This window comes from Trachemys scripta, chromosome 8, assembly GCF_013100865.1.
Source record: "Trachemys scripta elegans isolate TJP31775 chromosome 8, CAS_Tse_1.0, whole genome shotgun sequence".
Classification (NCBI taxonomy): domain Eukaryota; kingdom Metazoa; phylum Chordata; order Testudines; family Emydidae; genus Trachemys; species Trachemys scripta.
Genome location: NC_048305.1, coordinates 97827870 through 97845335, shown reverse-complemented (window position 1 = coordinate 97845335; position 17466 = coordinate 97827870). Strand labels below are relative to the sequence as shown.

Sequence of the window (17466 nt, the reverse complement as noted above, 5' to 3'; positions counted from 1 at the left end):
GGTTTGTGTTTCACTGCAGTCACGTGTCTGGGTCATTGGAATAACCCCACTGCCGCATATTGACTGTTGACCTGCCAGCTCTTGATCAGAGGCAATATAAACTTGTCAGGTCAACCTATCCTTCTCTACACCTGTGCAAATGTGTTCAGCAACATTGACGTGCATTTTAATCTCCTCGCTGAGTATTTTGAATGGCGTGCGCTACATTTCCAGCCATATAGCCGTTGGTGAATTTTGAAGCAGTTCTGTTGCATCTAGGAAGCTTTCCCACAATTTCAGGTGGCTAACTGCCTTGGTGTGACTGTGTAGAAGATGTCTGGTATCTTCCACCTGTTGTAATCATTCCAGTTTGCTTGTGACCGCTCTCCTGATATCTGGTGGAGCAATTCCAATAAGCACATAATGGCTGTTCACGCTTGTTGGTTTTAGACATCCTGTGATGTAGCAGCAGCTGTCAATAAGCACAGGGTCCAGCTCCTTGGCATGAGCTGATCTTTCCCACACCTGACATGCATATTTGGCTGTAGAATAGCAAAATGCAAGTGCAGTGGCTCTTAGTACTGCTGGGCTGGTTCGCCCTTTTGAATTTGCAAGCTTCCTGAGTATGTTGTTCTGGGTGCTAACTTTGCCTTTTTTCTTCTCCATGTGCGCCTTGAAGGAGAGAGTGAGATCTAGTGTCACCCCAAGGTAGATAGGATTCCAGCAGTGGACAAGTGATGCCCCATTCCAGATGATGTTACATTGTTTATCGGCCTCATGATTCCAAAGTTGGAAGAGATGCTCTTGCATTTTGGCTGGGTTAGCATAGAATTGGTTCTTGGGGTAACAGACTGAGAGCCCAGACAGTGCCGATGTTAGTGTAGTTTCTATTTGGGCAAGACCCTTGGCTTGGGCAGTGATACATGGGTCGATAGAATAGATAAAACTTGTGCTGAGATGGATTGGTTGATCATTCGTGTAGATGCTGAAATGTATTGGCGAGAGTACACTCCCTTTTGGTAGGCCATTTTTCTGTTGCCGCCATTTTTTCTCCTTCCCGCACAGTACAATGTAAAACGTCAGTGCTCTGGTAGAGGCTGTATCAGTGGTATGAGGCGGTGATCTTTCATCATGTTGTATACTTTGGTGAGGCACCTTCAGTGATTCACTGTGTCATAGTGGGGGGAGGGATAGCTCAGTGGTTTGAGCATTAGCCTGCTAAACCCAGGGTTGTGAGTTCAATCCTTGAGGGGGTCACTTAAGGATCTGGGGCAAAATCAGTACTTGGTCCTGCTAGTGAAGGCAGGGGGCTGGACTCAATGACCTTTCAAGGTCCCTTCCAGTTCTAGGAAATGGGATATCTCTATTAATTATTATTATATGCTGCTGATAGGTCGACAAACACTGTGCCGGTTACCGTACCCTTTTCAAAGCCATCTTTGATGTACTGAATGATATTCAACACTTGACCAGTGCATGACTTGCCTGGCGGAATCCACCTTGCTCGTGCTTTTCAATGAATGGTGATAGGTGGTTTAGGATGAGACGCTCTTGCAGTTTGTAGAAATGACATAGTTGTGACATAGGCCTGAAGTTCTTCAGCTCCATTGGGTCCTTCCCCGGCTTCAGGACTGTCACAACATGTGCTCGTCTCCAGAGTCTTAAGTATAAAATTACAGTCATGAAATAAATGGGTATACACGGCTGAGTTCCCTCTGGTGCTGTTACTATGCCAGGAGAATTTGACATAACCACCAACCATCCTCTACCTTGGTCCAATTGATCAACTGGCATATGGCACGATGTAAGTGTGTATATCTAAAAACTGTTGACAGCTAACATGGGTTATAGGTTAGCCCAGTGGTCTAGTGGCTGTGCAGCTCCTGACCTCTTGATCCCTGAGTCAGCAGAAGTTGGAAGCACTGCTGAGGTAGCATGCTCAGCTCTGGGGAGTAGAGGAATGGTTTGCATGGCTCAATGGCATATGCAACCCCTTTAATCTAATGAACACTAGAAGCGAAGAGACTCCTGTCTAGTAATTCTTGGCTGGACAGTTGGTGGCAGTGACATGGCGCTTTGAGGGTTGAGTATTAAATCGTTGAAAATTAGGGGATCTCAAGTTTCCAACAAGGATGCAGGTGGAACTACACATCTTGTGGAAACAAAAGGGAGAGAAAAATGTGCTACTGACAGACTGGAATTTTGACCCTTTTTGCTAATGCAAACCATGCAGAAAATAAGAAAAATCAAAGGTACTTTTGGAACCACATCTGCTGCACAGATTCCCTTCCAAGCACAGCTTCGTAAACACAGATAAAGGGATTCTTTTTATCAGCATCTCTATGTGAAAATCATCACTTTACAATTATCAGAAGGACGATGGGCACGTTAGAAACTATTTCAATAAATAAATAGATAGATAAACCTACTGCAGTTAGATAACATAAAGAGTTCTACTGAGTTCTTCGGGCCGGTAAAACTGAACATTCTAAATGGGTAAGAGCTCTCAAAGTCCATTACGATAAGCCTCCTAGATAATACATAACTACTATCATTGAACTATGGTACAAATAAAACTGTACCAGGGGACATTCAATGAAAGCAAAAAACTGCAAATTTAAAACTAATAAAAGGAAATATTTTTTCACACAATGCATAATTATCCTGTGGAACTCAATGCCTCAAGATATCACTGAGGCAAGCATTTAACAGAATTTAAAAAATTGGACATTTTTATTGATAACAAATACATCCAGATTTATTTTACTAATGATAAAACCAATAGTCTGGGAAGGGATATAAACCCTCATGTTTCAAGGCATAAGTCAACCTCTAACTAAAGGGAGTTAAGAAGAAACTTTCCCTGTGCACAATTATCCTGTTACTGCCTATTGAAAGGTTTCTTCACCTTCCTCTAAAGCTTCTGGTTCCAGCCATGGTTAGAGACAGGATAGTGGATTAGAAATACCACTGCCCCCTTCTGGACAGAATCAGAACTGCTCAGCTGTGTGTCAGCCCCTATACTGCTAATCTTCCATTGTCTCAAGTGGTAGATGCATGTGCTTTTAAAATAGGTGGGGTCTGAGTTCTATCCGTGAAGCTCTGAACAGCCGTAGTATGCAGCACTGGGACAAATGTCGATTCATTCTGGTAGGTGGTGGCACTCCAAGGCAACAGAAGGAGTCCCCTTGTTATCCTCCCTCTGTTCTTAGTCCAAGCACTAAATGCCTTGTCTGTCTGTCTTACTCAGGAGGAAGTGACTCATGCCGAGCACTACTAGCTCTCGTAGGTACAGACCTATCAGAGCTGGGGTAAGGTTCACTATGGTACACTGCTTAACAGTACGTAGCTCTAACCACAGGGCTACTTAGCCCAAAGTACAAATGTTAGACGTGAAAACTACACAGTAAACATTTCTGTTGTTCCTCACTGCCCTCTATATGCAAAAGGCACCTAAGTAAAGTTCAGTAGCTTACAAATGCAAGCACACAATAACCAAGCAAAGACTTAGTGAAATTAAAAGGAAAGGGGGTGGGGAAAGCAGCATGCATAGAAACAATCAGGAGCATGAAAAGAAAATGACATCAAGAATTATGAACAAGATTCATCCCTTAAGGATTGGAGTACATTACTAGGACATGCTTTTTCTGACTTTACGTTTAGAGACGGGTAGGTGGGAAATAATTATAATCAGGAATACTAAACAAGAACTCTCCTCCCACCCCTGATTCCCCGAAATAAAAACCCAACCCCCAAAACAACAATACACAGATCAATTCAAACATGACCTGCTCCAACCTGTTTAAAACATACCCATGGTGGCAGAGAATATCACAATCCCCAGCACGTTCATGCCATCGCTGGTGCCTGGCTCAGATTTGTAAATCACTTCTGGAGGGGGAGTAATATCCAGGGCAAAATTCTGGACATTGGATCCATTCTCATCCTGGACCCCATATATTATGATCCGACGAGTGGTGCTTTCAGAAGCTGCCTTGTTGGATTTGATTATAGGAATGCTCTTGGTGCGATACTGAAAGAACACAGAATATTATGGTGGGTCATCAGGGACTAAAGGGTTAATGAGTCCTCAGATTGCTTTAATGGGCTCCAAAGTGTCTTGTGAAAGGAGAATGTCTATTAAAGAAGGAAGGGGCATGTGTGGAAGAAACCGCTTCCCCTCCTCCCAAGCTACTGGAAAAACAACTCTGATCCTTTTTTTCTGTAAAAAAACAAAAACAAAATATGGAACTCTCCCAAGCAGAACTTTAGGCAGCAGACATTCTGGACCCTGCTAGGGCTACATTTGGCATTCCTCTATATTCACTCTTCTCATCTGTAACTAGGAATAACTCCCTCAAATGCTAATCAGTGGCTTTTCCTTTGTCCCACCAAAGGTAAGGATTCCATGCAATATATCCCATTTGAAAGGGCATTAAGCCCAACCATTCCTCTTACTTAACCTGCTCAAAGCTTTTAAATAAGGTGTCCTGCCCAAACTCCAGTTTGGGTAATTAGGTTCTGCCTAAATAAATTCCCACATTGCTTTAACTGGATTCAGCATCCTTCTTCACTTCCTTTTGTGTAATGTTGCTGTGTGTTCTTAAATACCTTCCACCTGCCAGATGACTGCATTTCAGTGGTGGGAAAAGTGATTCTATTGCCATATGATTTACTTATGTAAAGTTCTCTGCCCTTCCCTAATGCCATTCAATGAGGGCCAGGATCAGCAACAACAGTGTTCAGTTTCAGAAGTCATGTTTGCTGCCCTCTCAAAGAGCTCCTAGAAAATGGCACAGGTCTTCTGATTGATATGTTTGTGGCTTAAGAGCCAATGTTAAATTAGTATCTTAGCAAATGTCTGTTGTCTGGTAGCACAGAGCTGCCATCACGGCACCTACACCACTTCCCTTCCTGGTCCCTGGTGTGTTCAAGAAAAGGGGGCATAGCTGGGGGGTCCCTATGCGCTGATGATTCCTGATGAGGGCCTTGTCATCCCTTGGTTCTGGGAGGTGTAAAGGTGACTTAGAGGTGCCTGTGCACCCCACTTCCTGAGGTGCAGTGAGCACTCCTCAGCCAGAACTTGGGGTCTGGGCCAATGCCTCTAATTAAGGAGCAAATAAGAAATTATCTTGTGTATTCTCACACTCTCTCTCCCTGCCTTCCATATTCTTACATCCAATTTATTGGGCAGAGCTCAAATCATTTTCACAGGGGACTAAGGATAATCAAAAATCCACGTTCCACAGAATTAGGAAATTGCGGTGAAATCAAGCAAAATGGGTGGAAAGGGCTAAAACAAACTATTTAAAACTCTTCCTCACCAAAATGACTAAATATCAAAACAGGAAGAGCAGCTCTGATTTATAGGATGGTATGACACTACTTTCTGAATTAAAGACACAACTCACGAACATAGGCACTTTAAAAAATGTTACCGTAAATCACATAGGAGCCTAAATCGTGGACTTCGCCAAGGCACTTGTGACTGCTCCAAGCTCCATTATTGTGATTTACATACATTGATATTTCAGTCTAGGCCTGTCCATAGATCATAGGCAGCGCTTGTTGGATATTAGTTATTTAAGGCCTGAACCTGAGAAGTGCAGGGCTCTTGCAACAGCTATTGAAGGTACAGCATCTCTCAGGATCAAGCGCTGTCTGATTTATATTGTGCCCATCAACATACTGTATGGAAGTATTTAAAAAAATTAAAAACATGAAGGAATCATTGCCAAATAACTGGCAACAAAACAAACCCATGCCTGACTCCCACTCCAATTCCCATTCACTGGCAAAATAGGTAACTATTCCAGCTTCTTTCTCCTCTGACCTAAAAACAAGTGATTATTAAAATAGCTGAATGATTCTGATTACACTCCTGTATAGCAAAGTGATTACTAATTATGGGCCTAACACAAAGCCACTGAAGTCAGTGGAAAAACTCTCATTGACTTCAAAGGGATTTGCATCAGATGCCACTGTAGGTACTGAGCCTATATGAACCAATATACAGTACCAAATCTCAAATTTTGCTTAAAAATTGTCACTGCATGAATTACCTGAAGATGGCTTCTCTGTAGCATCAGTGCAGACACTCACCTGTTTGAATGTGGCCTCAACAAGGTTGGCTGGGAACATGTTCCTGGAAAGAAATAGATAAAAGAATCATTGTCAAGGGGCTATTTAGTTACCCTTATGGGTCCTCAGTGTTCCCCTTGTGTAATCACCTGTGCAAAGTGAGTGCCCAGAGGGTAGAAAAAACGCTATGATCTCATAGCATTTCCTACTCGCTCTGCATGGGTGTAAATGGCTACAAAAGGCATAACAGTGGAGAACCAAGTCCACCAAGTTTAAAGTAGAGGTTTAAGGACACAATTCTGAACACTTGGTGTGGGATTCAGGAGATCTGGATTCAGTTCTTGACTCCGCCACAGACTTCTTGTATTACCTGCGGCAATTCACTCAGACTCTTTCTGGTTCAGTTCCCCATCTGCTAGATGGGAATAATCATAGAATCATAGAAGGGACCTTGAGAGGTCATCTAGTCCAGTCCCCTGCACTCATGGCAGGACTAAGTATTATCTAGACCATCCCTGACAGGTGTTTGTCTAACCTGCTCTTAAAAATCTCCAATGATGGAAATTCCACAACCTCCTTAGGCAATTTATTCCAGTGCTTAACCACCCTGACAATTAGGAAGCTTTTTCTAATGTCCAACCTAAACTGTCCTTGCTGCAATTTAAGCCCATTGCTTCTTGTCCTATCCTCAGAGGTTAAGGAGATCAATTTTTCTCCCTCCTCCTTGTAACAATCTTTTATGTACTTGAATGATCGTGTCCCTTCTCAGTCTTCTCTTCTCCAGACTAAAGAAACCCAATTTTTTCACTCTTCCCTCATAGGTCGTTTTCTAGACCTTTAATCATTTTTGTTGCTCTTCTCTGGATTGTCTGCAATTTGTCCCCATCTTTCCTGAAATGTGGCACCCAGAACTGGACACAATACTTCAGTTCAGACCTAATCAACATGGAGTAGAATGGAAGAATTACTTCTTGCTTACAACACTCCTGCTAATACATCCCAGAATGATGTTTACTTTTTTTTGCAACCATGTTACACTGGTGACTTATATTTAATAATATAATAATAATATTTCCTTCCTCCCACTCCTGTTATGTCTTTTTAGATTGTAAGATTTTCAGGACACCACCCAGCACAGTGGGGCCCTCAATCTACTTCTGGGCTTCGAGGCACTACTATAATACATATAATAATGATTAATAATAGTTAATAATAATAATACTTTCTGCCACGCTTCTGTCAATCCCATTATAATTATAAGTGGGGCAGGCTCTGACGTCTGTTCCCTTTACCAAGAACAGACTGCTTTTCAAAAGGAGGATCTGATTCCTGATTAAAAGACTCTAGACCAGAGCTGCACAATTTCTTAAAAATGGTCACTATTTTAATGTTTATGAGGCTTTTCTGGGGCAGAAAATCAGTGTCTTTTGGAAAAATGCTAATTGGGCATTTCACCCTCCACCACTGCTGAGAGAGCGTGAGCAAAACAGAGACCTCATGCTTATGGCCTCAGAATGAGATTCATCGATTTTTAAGGCTCGAAGGGACCATTTTTATTATTGCTCTGACTTCCCAGGTAATGTGGGTCATAGACTCTTACTCACTAATTTCTGCACTGAGTCTATATCCTCTGTTTGAGCTAGACAATATCTTTTAGAAAGACTTCTAGTTTTAAGGAAAGAGGGAAAGAATGCCCGCTCCAGGCTCCAGTGAGAATTCTGTTGCTGGGCAAAAGGACCACAAAAATCAAGAACTTTCTATAATACTGGGGAACAAAAAAATTCCCAGGAATTTTAAAATGTGGCAAGATTATTTTTTAAATGGATTTCTTTTCATCCTGAAACTTATAAGCCTAAAATGAGCAGTACTCTAGCATAATCTTATGCCTTCATGTTCAGTTTGAAAATATGTGGCTGTAATGCTCACTAAACAAAGGACTTCTCTGTTGAAAGTCCAACTCAGGCCCCAAGTCAGGACAGCACTTAAGCACATGTGTACTGTCCATCCTTGCTCAGGAGAGTACTCATGCATGTGCATATTTAACTGCTGTCCTGAATAGGGGTGTTTTCCTGAATTGAGGGCCCTGTGCAATAAGGTATGCCTGCTATTTGGTCGGGTTGCAATAAGAACATTCTGTATCGCATTAGTGTAGGAAAAACAGCTTCCAGGCTTCAGACTTTCACTGTTTTACAGATGAGGGACACTTTAATTTCAGTTTGAGTGCTTTATATTGGTTTAACTTAAGTCAATTCCTTATTGACTCAGTCACTGTTTATAACAGACAGTAGTCTATTGTAAGCAATGCCTGTGATTGTAAACACTGTTCTGTCTGTCTTCTGTGAGTTTTCACCTCCAGTGATGGTAACACAAAAGCCTAAATACTGAGATTTAGCATTTAGTTCTCTAGTCACATCTAACCCCCATAAATACTTGTGAGTCTCTGTGGGCAAATATCCAGTATGGGCCCCAAACTGTGCAATATACAGACAACACCCAGCTGTACGTCACCTTTACATCAGTTTGTAACAGCTCCTTATCCCAGCTCTCCAAGGGCCTGGCTGAGATCAGAAATTACTTGAAGAGTAGCTGCTGGAAGCTGGATCTGGGAAAAACTGGTGTGGGGGTGGTGGGGAGAGGGAAGCACTTAAAAGAACTCACCGCCACCATATAAATCCCTCCCCTCCCCCCAGTGAAGGATTCTGCCCTAACATTGTTAAGGACACCCTCTCTTAATTAATGTTTGTTTTGCAATTTGAGATGATCTGATAAAAGGTGCTGTATAAGTGCAAAGTAGTCTCACTGTGATTAAATTATAACGTGCTGTGTGATGGAGAATTAATCTGCAAGGATAGATTCTCCTTGAGGGTTTTTATCCTTCTTTGAATATGAACCAAACATACAGGCTGTAGCTTTCAGACAGTAATGTGAATTGAATTGGTAGTGCTTTCTGTCTCCTGCCCAATACTGCAGCCCTAATTAATAGTATTAAAATCAAATTGAGACTGCTGGAGAAAGGAAATACCATGTTTAGTAGCTAGATTAAATGTTAGCCAAATTCATGGAGGATTAAAGCATTTTATTTTTTAATAATTCTTTATCCTGCAGGAATTACAACTGGTCCTCATAATACTGTAGTCTGGAATTCTTCCAATATTATATAATATATTGTCATCCGTTCTGAGCATTCTTTGAGACCAGCCTTGTTAAAGCCACCCAAATGATCTAGTGCAAGGGAGTTGACCTGAATGTGTTTGCCAAAGCTTTGGCTTTTTTTTTTTTTTTTTTAAGCTGCTTTACTTGGCTTGGGAAAATCCACTATTAGCCAAAAGTTCAGCTTTCTTAATTAAAAAAAATCAAAAGTACAACTCACAAAAGGTACATCTCCTGGACTAATACGGAATAATGCTAAGGAGTATATCACCATGACGTATGGTCAGGGAAGATGAATGGGAGTTTGTTGGCTGGATCAGATCTCCGGAGAAACTCCAGACAAACTCCTGCTTTAGGGACACATTCTATTACTGTACATTGAGATTTCTCAAATGGGGGCAGGAAACTCTGCAAGTTTCTGCTTCTTAGGTCTCCTTGGAATCTTTTAATTGGGGAAGTAGGGTTTGAATTTTTTTTTTACCATGGAACTTCCAGAGGCTTCAATCTTCTACATCTGTGAGTGTCCCAAGAACTGCCTGTGATATCTGCAGAAGGCATGAGCATCCCTTGCCACATGGCTTCCTCAGAGGGCAGGCTGCCTGCCACTCCTGGCTGAACCGAAATTCCCCTTTAAGGAAAGTTTACTGCTGCAGAGGGTTTAGTATAGCTCAGAGCCCCAGCTCTTTTATTTAACTCAGCATATTACAAAATTTAAACTTATACGATATCCCAACCTCTCAGTCTCTCAATGTGTGCTTTGCCTGTCTTTATGGTTCCAATACTGCAGTCTGATCCAAGGAGTCTTGCACCCCCGCAAAGACTCATTGACTTCAATGATAACTCTGCACAGGCATAACAATCTGCCATGTGGATCTTAATGTAGGATTGGGGCATCAGACTGTAGCCTCCTCAAGGCAGGGACTGTGTCTTTCAATATTCCATGTAGAATCAAATACCTTGTCAGTGCTTACCAAGTAACAGTTAATCACTCTGAGCGACTCATTGCTGTCTCCGACCAGAAATGTTGCCAAGTTTATTAAATAAATAGAACTAGATGCTTAAATTATTTCTTAAGTTTCCAGCATAACTCTTGGCCTTCATGGCCCACAGGTGGGCATAAAAATAATAATACCAGAACCTTAAAGTGATGTGGGATTAAGTTTTTTTTTTTTATAAGTAACCTTATCTATAAACTCAGTGGTATGATTCTTGATGGAAATAATTTACATAATTTTTCTAGGTGTGTCATGTTTGGTACCATTGTATTTGTGGGAGAAAGGGCTTTTGAATGACACCCAATTCGACCCATTTCCAATGACGCTATATTGTCAAAATTTCCACCAATGGAGGACGTGCAGGTGGCAGCTGATGGGGGCAGCGAGTCCCCCCGGCTATCCCACAGAGAGAGACACCAATGAAATTCTGTAGATTTTTACAAATCAAATGGCACCTCCCTTACCTATCACTAACTTGCCCATGGAATGAGATTTTACGACATTGCGCTCCCAGACTGAATGGGCCAAATTCTGCTCTCTGTTCCTCTGGTGAACATTTGAAATAACTCCACTGACTTCTGATTATACTGTAATTTCCTCAGAATGGGCCAAATCCTGTGCTCGGTTGTATCACTGTAAATCCAAATAACTCCACTGGTGTCAGTGGATTTAGTCTAGATTTATATTAATGAAAGTGAGGGCAGAATTTGGCCCACCATGATAAAATAAATCAGTCATTTCAGTGCCCATGGGAGGATGATAGTTGCGCATCAGTGATCATCTCTATTGTCTAATCCTATTAGATAATATCACCCTCCCCCACACTCACACCTTCAGCAAAAAGGACCACAGGCTTTTCAGAATTTATGAGGTATTAAAATCCTCATTACTGTGATAAAAGACACTAATAGAATATAAAAATCACTAATCGGGGCTCAGCCTAATGGATCCAATTGTGCTTTGCCTGCCTCTTCCCAGATCAGAGCAGTACGCACATCCATGGAAATGCTCTGCCCTGAAACACAACCCTTTTCCCCTTCATTAGGGTGAAACTGTTGCACACTATTCTGGAACCAGTGAGAAGTGAACTTTGTCATCCTGTTACTCTCAGAGAAGACTAGGCTCAGGTAAGGAAGATGACAGTCTGATGGCTTTCTGACAGAAAAGCATTTTTGAGAGAAAGCAATTTCCCCCCTCCCCACAAAAAATGCTTATCCAGGAAAATCCATACAGGTGCTAGTTGAGTGGGATGATAGACTGAGCTAAATGCTGACTCACTGGAGTAGCTTCATGAAAGACACAGCTCATTTTCATCAGGGTCCTGGCGTGACAAGGCTATTTAGTAAACAAGTTCCTTTACACCAGACAATGTTTGCACCTGTTTTAAGAGAAGGAATGCTTTATTCCAGTTTGGGGGCTGTAACTCCACCAGCCTGCCCTGCTGCAGCTTCAGCTCTAGGCACTTTTCTCATCTCCACAAATAAAGAGGCTGAGATCCTGGTGAGCAGGAGATGGGGAACAGCCTGGCAGTGACACCTTCACAGCACTGTTCCCTCTCTGTAGAGGCCCTGTGAAATTCAGGCTGCAAGGCATGGGGGAGGCACACCTACTACCTGCAGCATATAGTCACCATTAACTTACCCAGTCTATGGCTGTAGGGGATGTCCTGCCTGCACGGCTCCTTCAGGCACTGTGCTCTCAAAGAGTGGAGAGACACTGCATAGGCACAAGGGCTCTGTTCAGAAAGGCCTGGCTTCTGTGAATCCCCTGGGACCTGCTGGTTTTTGGAGACAGCCCCCCTGCTTCTTCTTCAGGAGAGATGGGTAAGTCACATCCCCCTGACAGAATAATGAGGAGGAAACTCTGCAAGAGAAACCTCTTTGATTATCCATCCTGGAGTTTTCTTTCCCCTTAGGTGGGAGTCAACCATGGGGGGGGGGGGGCAGTGAGGGTGACAAGCCCTTGTGCAGTTAGCAGACTAGTTTGAGCACAGGGCATATTCACAGCCTGAGTGGCATAAGAGTGAACATAAATAAGGAGTCAAGTCATTTATAATCCTAAAAAAGGAGTTAATACCAGGTTTGGGTGGGTGGGATAGAGCTAAAGTGGGTCTGAAATGAATGACATATGGTAGTTTGCGATGAGATAGAGTTAACAGGTATTTCTATTAAAGATATACATCGATTTCCATGCCGGTGACTCATTATAGTAGGTCATGGTATAAAAAAGCTCAATCATAGCTTAATCCCTTTGGTATTTTAATAGGCTCTAAAAAATCTGTAGATGCCAACTTTTATTAGTATACTGTTCAGCTCCCACTGTAAACAGATTCAAGTGTGATTTCCGGGTTCTACACAGCCGAAGCTTTCTCCAAACTACAGTAAATATTAAGAAATAAAGCTCTCTCTTGCCTCATTTGAAGAAACACAATTTCAGTAGAATCTATAAGTGTCTAGCTTGGAAATAAAGGTAAGCTTTTCAAAAGACCTCAGGGCTGGCCTAGCTTTGCTCCCAGTGAAGGCAATAGATCCCACCCTAAATTATTTATATCCTCTTCAAAACTAATTGCGTAAATAATCTCTCTTGAGTAAACCTGGCCAATTTGATTGAGGATATGCCTACACTTGAGCTGGAGGTGTAATTTCCAGTTACTTGTTTGGGCTAGCATCCCTGGTAGATATCTAGGATCCCGGGTGGGATAGTATTCAGGGCAGCTAGCCTGTCCCGTTGTTTGTGCTGCCACTGCTACATTTCTGTTTTTAGTGTTCTAAATGAACCAAAGCTGGCATGCATACGTCTACCCAAGTTGGAAACTACACCTCAAGCTTGGTTGTATATGTACCCTGTTTCCAATTGTCTGCTTCTAATTCCTGTTAAATTAGCAGCATTCATGAACATCTGGGGATAAAGCCTGCACTAACTTACCCTCCCAGGCAAACCACAGTGACTTCAGTGAAATCGCCCATCAGTGTAGGTCAATCAGAATTGACCCTCAGTGTATTGAGTTGTTTTATTTGGTGTTTTTGAGCCAGATTACATCACAATGGCATGATGTCTATTTAGACTTGACCTGGAATAAAAATGCATGCAAATCCTGCATTTGCAATCAGCTAATGGATAGGGCACATGCAGAGATTTGCAGACATACTCAGCCTTACATGCAAAACTGGGAGGCAGCCTATTAAGATGTTTAGGACTCTAAATCATTTCAAGTTTTTTTTAAGATTATGGGACAAATCTTGTTCCCCCTGAGGTATGGCAAAGATCCCATGATTTCAATGGCAACATGATTTAATCTCATAAGTGAAAGAACATGATTATGACAACAGGATGAGGCATGAATACTAACTGCTTGTTTAAACACTGGGCTTGATGTTGATATTTTGCATTTGAGTGTACATCCCCAAATTTGTTGCAAATTTTTTATGCAGCTTGTCTAGTGAATATATGGTCCTAATATTTAAATGATTGGGCTCTGTATACCGGTTGTTGGACAGATGTATTGATAGACGTGTATTGTACACAATTATTGATCGCAGAAACGTTATAGTGGAGGGAGGGCTGGCCACAGTATGCAGAGTATTGCTTAACTGGTTCAGCTTTACATTGGCTTTGAATGTGTGCACAGCCAGACAAACACACACCTATCTGGAATGATGCACTGAGAGGAACAAGTAAAACACCCAACAGTGGATTACACATACTTATTTCTTTAAGGAAAGCAATGATCTTTGTCTTTTTAAAAAAGCACTTAGAACATTCTGAAAGGTACTGTCTCAAAACCACACACTTCAAAACTCAAGAAAAGATCGCTGTCCTCCTCACAATAGTGCACCATGCCAACCTCAAACTTTAAGGGCCTGATTTATAAAGGTGACCTGCAAAAGGGGGGAAACATTTCCATGTATTACTCCTTTTGTGATGCATAAAGGTAGCCTCATAAATTCTAAATCCTCCTGCTTACCCAATTTTTTTCTTGTAGGTGTTTGGTACTTTAGATCAGGAATTTCAAGTCTTGACCTACCCATTTTTGCTGTAGGGCTGGGAGTTAGAATGCGAGCTCAAATGTCAGCCAATTATGATGATATCAATCTTATTTTAGATATTTTATGTAGTTATATGGCCTCTATGATTGTAATATTTAAGTGCCTCACCGTCTTTTTAATTATAGAGCCTCACAAAACCCCTGAGAGGTAGGGATGTATTATCCTGATTTTACAGATGGGGAACTGAGTCACAGAGAAACTAAATGACTTGCCTAAGGTCACACAGTAGATCAGTGGGTGAACAGGGAGTTGAACTTGGGTTTCACAAGCACCAGATTATCATCCTATTCTCTGAGCCATCCTTCATCTCAGTTTTTCCAGTCCTCAGCTGATGGAGATGGGATTTTTATAGGTCTTTTATCTCAACCATTTGCCAGAAGTTTGAGTTAATACGGCTTTTATAAAGACAAACAAAAACACAGAGCTTTAAACAGTTTGACTAAACTGTCTCCTATCTCTTGAGAAAACTGCAGCCCTGGTTTCAGACACATGTGATGTCACTTTCTCTCTAGTTCTCCACTCCTCTAGCAAGAAAAGGCAAGTCAAGACCTGAGATTTCAAATCTTAAAAAAGAAGCAGGGGACAAAAAGTTTAGACAAAAATTAACTAATTAAGAAACAAAAGCTCTTTGGAAGTCTTCTTTAGCATCATACAGCAACTAAGAGGACAATACTTTTCTTTCTTGTCATGGCAGCTCACCTTTAAATAGGCTTCTATCTGACTTCCAATTTTGCGAGTACAAATAAGTATACCTGTAATTCATTTATATTTGCCAACTAGCTGCAATTAGCAAAGATCACATTTAAACCACCTGATTTGTACACAGAAGTAATTACTGAAAATCTGGCCCATTTTTGAGTTATCTAAGTGGAAAGACACTCAAAATCTGAATTTTTAAAAAGTGGATATTTTCTCACCCTGCTCTTGCGTAACACAAAAATGGCTGATAATTTTCCATTCATATTTCCCGGGGGGCCTAGCAAATTTCATCCCAAAAAATCATTTGTTGTAACTAATATTGAAAGACCAAGCCAAAGAGCCTTGCTTATTATTCATTCTTAGTATTGTGCTAGTGTTAGGAGGCCCAGTCCTGGACCCAATTGTACTGGGCACTATACAAACAGAGAATATTCCTTTCTCTTCCACAGACTTTCCGTATGACCTTTGGCAAGTCATTTTGTCTCTCTCTGCCATATTTCTCTACCTGTAAAATGGGGCTAATAGTACTTCCCTACCTTACATGAGTGTTGTGAGAATACATCTATTAAAGACTGAGCTGCTCGGATACTATTGTAATGGGGCCATATAAGTCCCCTAGCTAGACAGTATATAAAGACAGTCCCTGCCCCAAAGAGCTTACAGTCTAAATATGAAAGAAAGAAAACACTCCCAGATGCCTTTCAGAGTTTGCATTAGAAACATTAAAGACAATAGGGTGTTAATATGTACACGTCTGAAACTTGAAATAAATTACATCAAAAGAGACTGAGACCAGGTCTACAGCAGGAGTGCTTTATCAGCATAGCTATACCGGGGTACTATACCGACAAAGCATTCCTAGTGTGGAAACAGCTTACATTGGTAAAACTGGTCTTCTGCCTTGATAGCTTATTCTAGCCTCCCGAGTAAAATAAGCTGTACCAGTAAAAGCACAGGTTTTGCTAGTATAACAATGGCTATATTAGGAGCTTTTGCTGGCACTGCTACATCTGTCACAAATTACACCTTATTACACCCAAACCGACAAAAGTCTGTAGCGCAGACCTGACCTAAAATACCAGCCTTGCTAAGCATCTCCCGTATAGTTACAGACTTGCATTTGTCTCATGAATCACATGTTTTAGTTGGCCCCCAGCAACTGTACATTGGAAAAGAAAGAGGGTGAGCTGTACCAGGGAGAGTGCCTGCATTGGCATGAGGATGGACTAGATTGCCCCAGGGGTCTTTTCTTGATGGCTACACACAGCAGTTTTTGAGGTAGGATCTAGGTTAGGTTTAAGTGAGGGTTAAGAAAGCAGGTTTAAGGCCAAAGCAGCAGTAGGGTTTAGGTACCAATATCTTGTGAGTTATCTTAAAATCCCATGAGAACAACAGTTCTTGTGAGACTTTTACCACTTTGTGCTACATCCAACTCAGAAAATAGGCATCTTCCGTTTTTGGATCTGTAAGAAAAACCATAGCTACTATTTCAGATCCAGGGATTTTTTTCCCATCCCTTCCCCGTCTTTTAAAATGGAAGGAGCGGTGGATCTCAGGATCTCATGTTCAAGTCTGGTTGATCTGTATCTCTTCTATTACTTTTGCTCTTTCTGTGAACGTTTCCAGATTCCTGTGGCATAGGAAATTCCAAGAAATGACAGTGGCTATATTGCCTCAGGACATGTTCCACATCATTTCTTCAGTCTTAATTGCAAAAACTCCCTGGACTCTACACCTCTCTCCCAACTTCACCTTGTGTGCCACCATTCATACAATTCAAACAGGAAGGCAAAAGATCAGAAAATCACTACAGCCATTGAACTCAGACCTTTTTACCTGTCACATTCTTCTTACGTAGGAGTCACACAGCATGCTCTTTTAAAGCATATAAATCATGATATATTTAGACCTGGCCATCAGAAAGCTTTATGCCTTGTAACTGATGCTAAAGGACCTTGACAGCTTCTAACTCTCTTACCTCATTACTCTTCTGAATGTTTATTTAATACGTTTGATGTTCTTTCTTTACTAAGCTAATAAAGTGATGAAGTATGACAGAGGTAGGATTTCATTGGCAGAGGATACAACTGAACAAATCCAATCTCTAGAGGTAGTAAAAGGAAGATATGAACTTTCATTAAGGACAAAGCCAAGTTTTGTTTTTACTGAGCGGTTGTAGAGATGATATCTGAGCCTGCTAAGCCTATTAGATAGAAACACTTTAATAGAACCCAGTTTGCTGCACTTACCAAAAAACAATTCTATTGTTCTGATAACGTTTAGAGATCTTATATATATATATAGTTACAATGTAGTGTAAGACAAGAAGAAAGTCATGAAACTAGTTGGGAACAATTCTGCAATCTCCATCCAATAATTCTAAAACTTTTAAATTCACATGATTAGATTACCATTTTTATTCTCATTAGCTCTTGGTTTTTATAATTTGTAGGTAATTTATGGTCAGGTATGAATATAATCTCCTGCTCTAACAAGCTTACATTCTAGATATAGAT

General features: G+C 41.2%; 1 protein-coding gene across 1 annotated transcript in view; it reads right to left on the bottom strand.

Annotated features, from left to right (window-relative positions):
* SLC1A7 (solute carrier family 1 member 7) overlaps positions 1-17466 on the bottom strand; it is an 87075-nt gene that overhangs the window by 28844 nt on the left and 40765 nt on the right. Inside the window, exons 4-5 of the mRNA XM_034780274.1 lie at positions 6082-6124; positions 3793-4012 (exon numbers count right to left, since the gene is read on the bottom strand). Of these exons, the coding sequence (XP_034636165.1) occupies positions 3793-4012; positions 6082-6124 (263 nt within the window). The remainder of the gene's footprint in view (positions 1-3792; positions 4013-6081; positions 6125-17466) is intronic.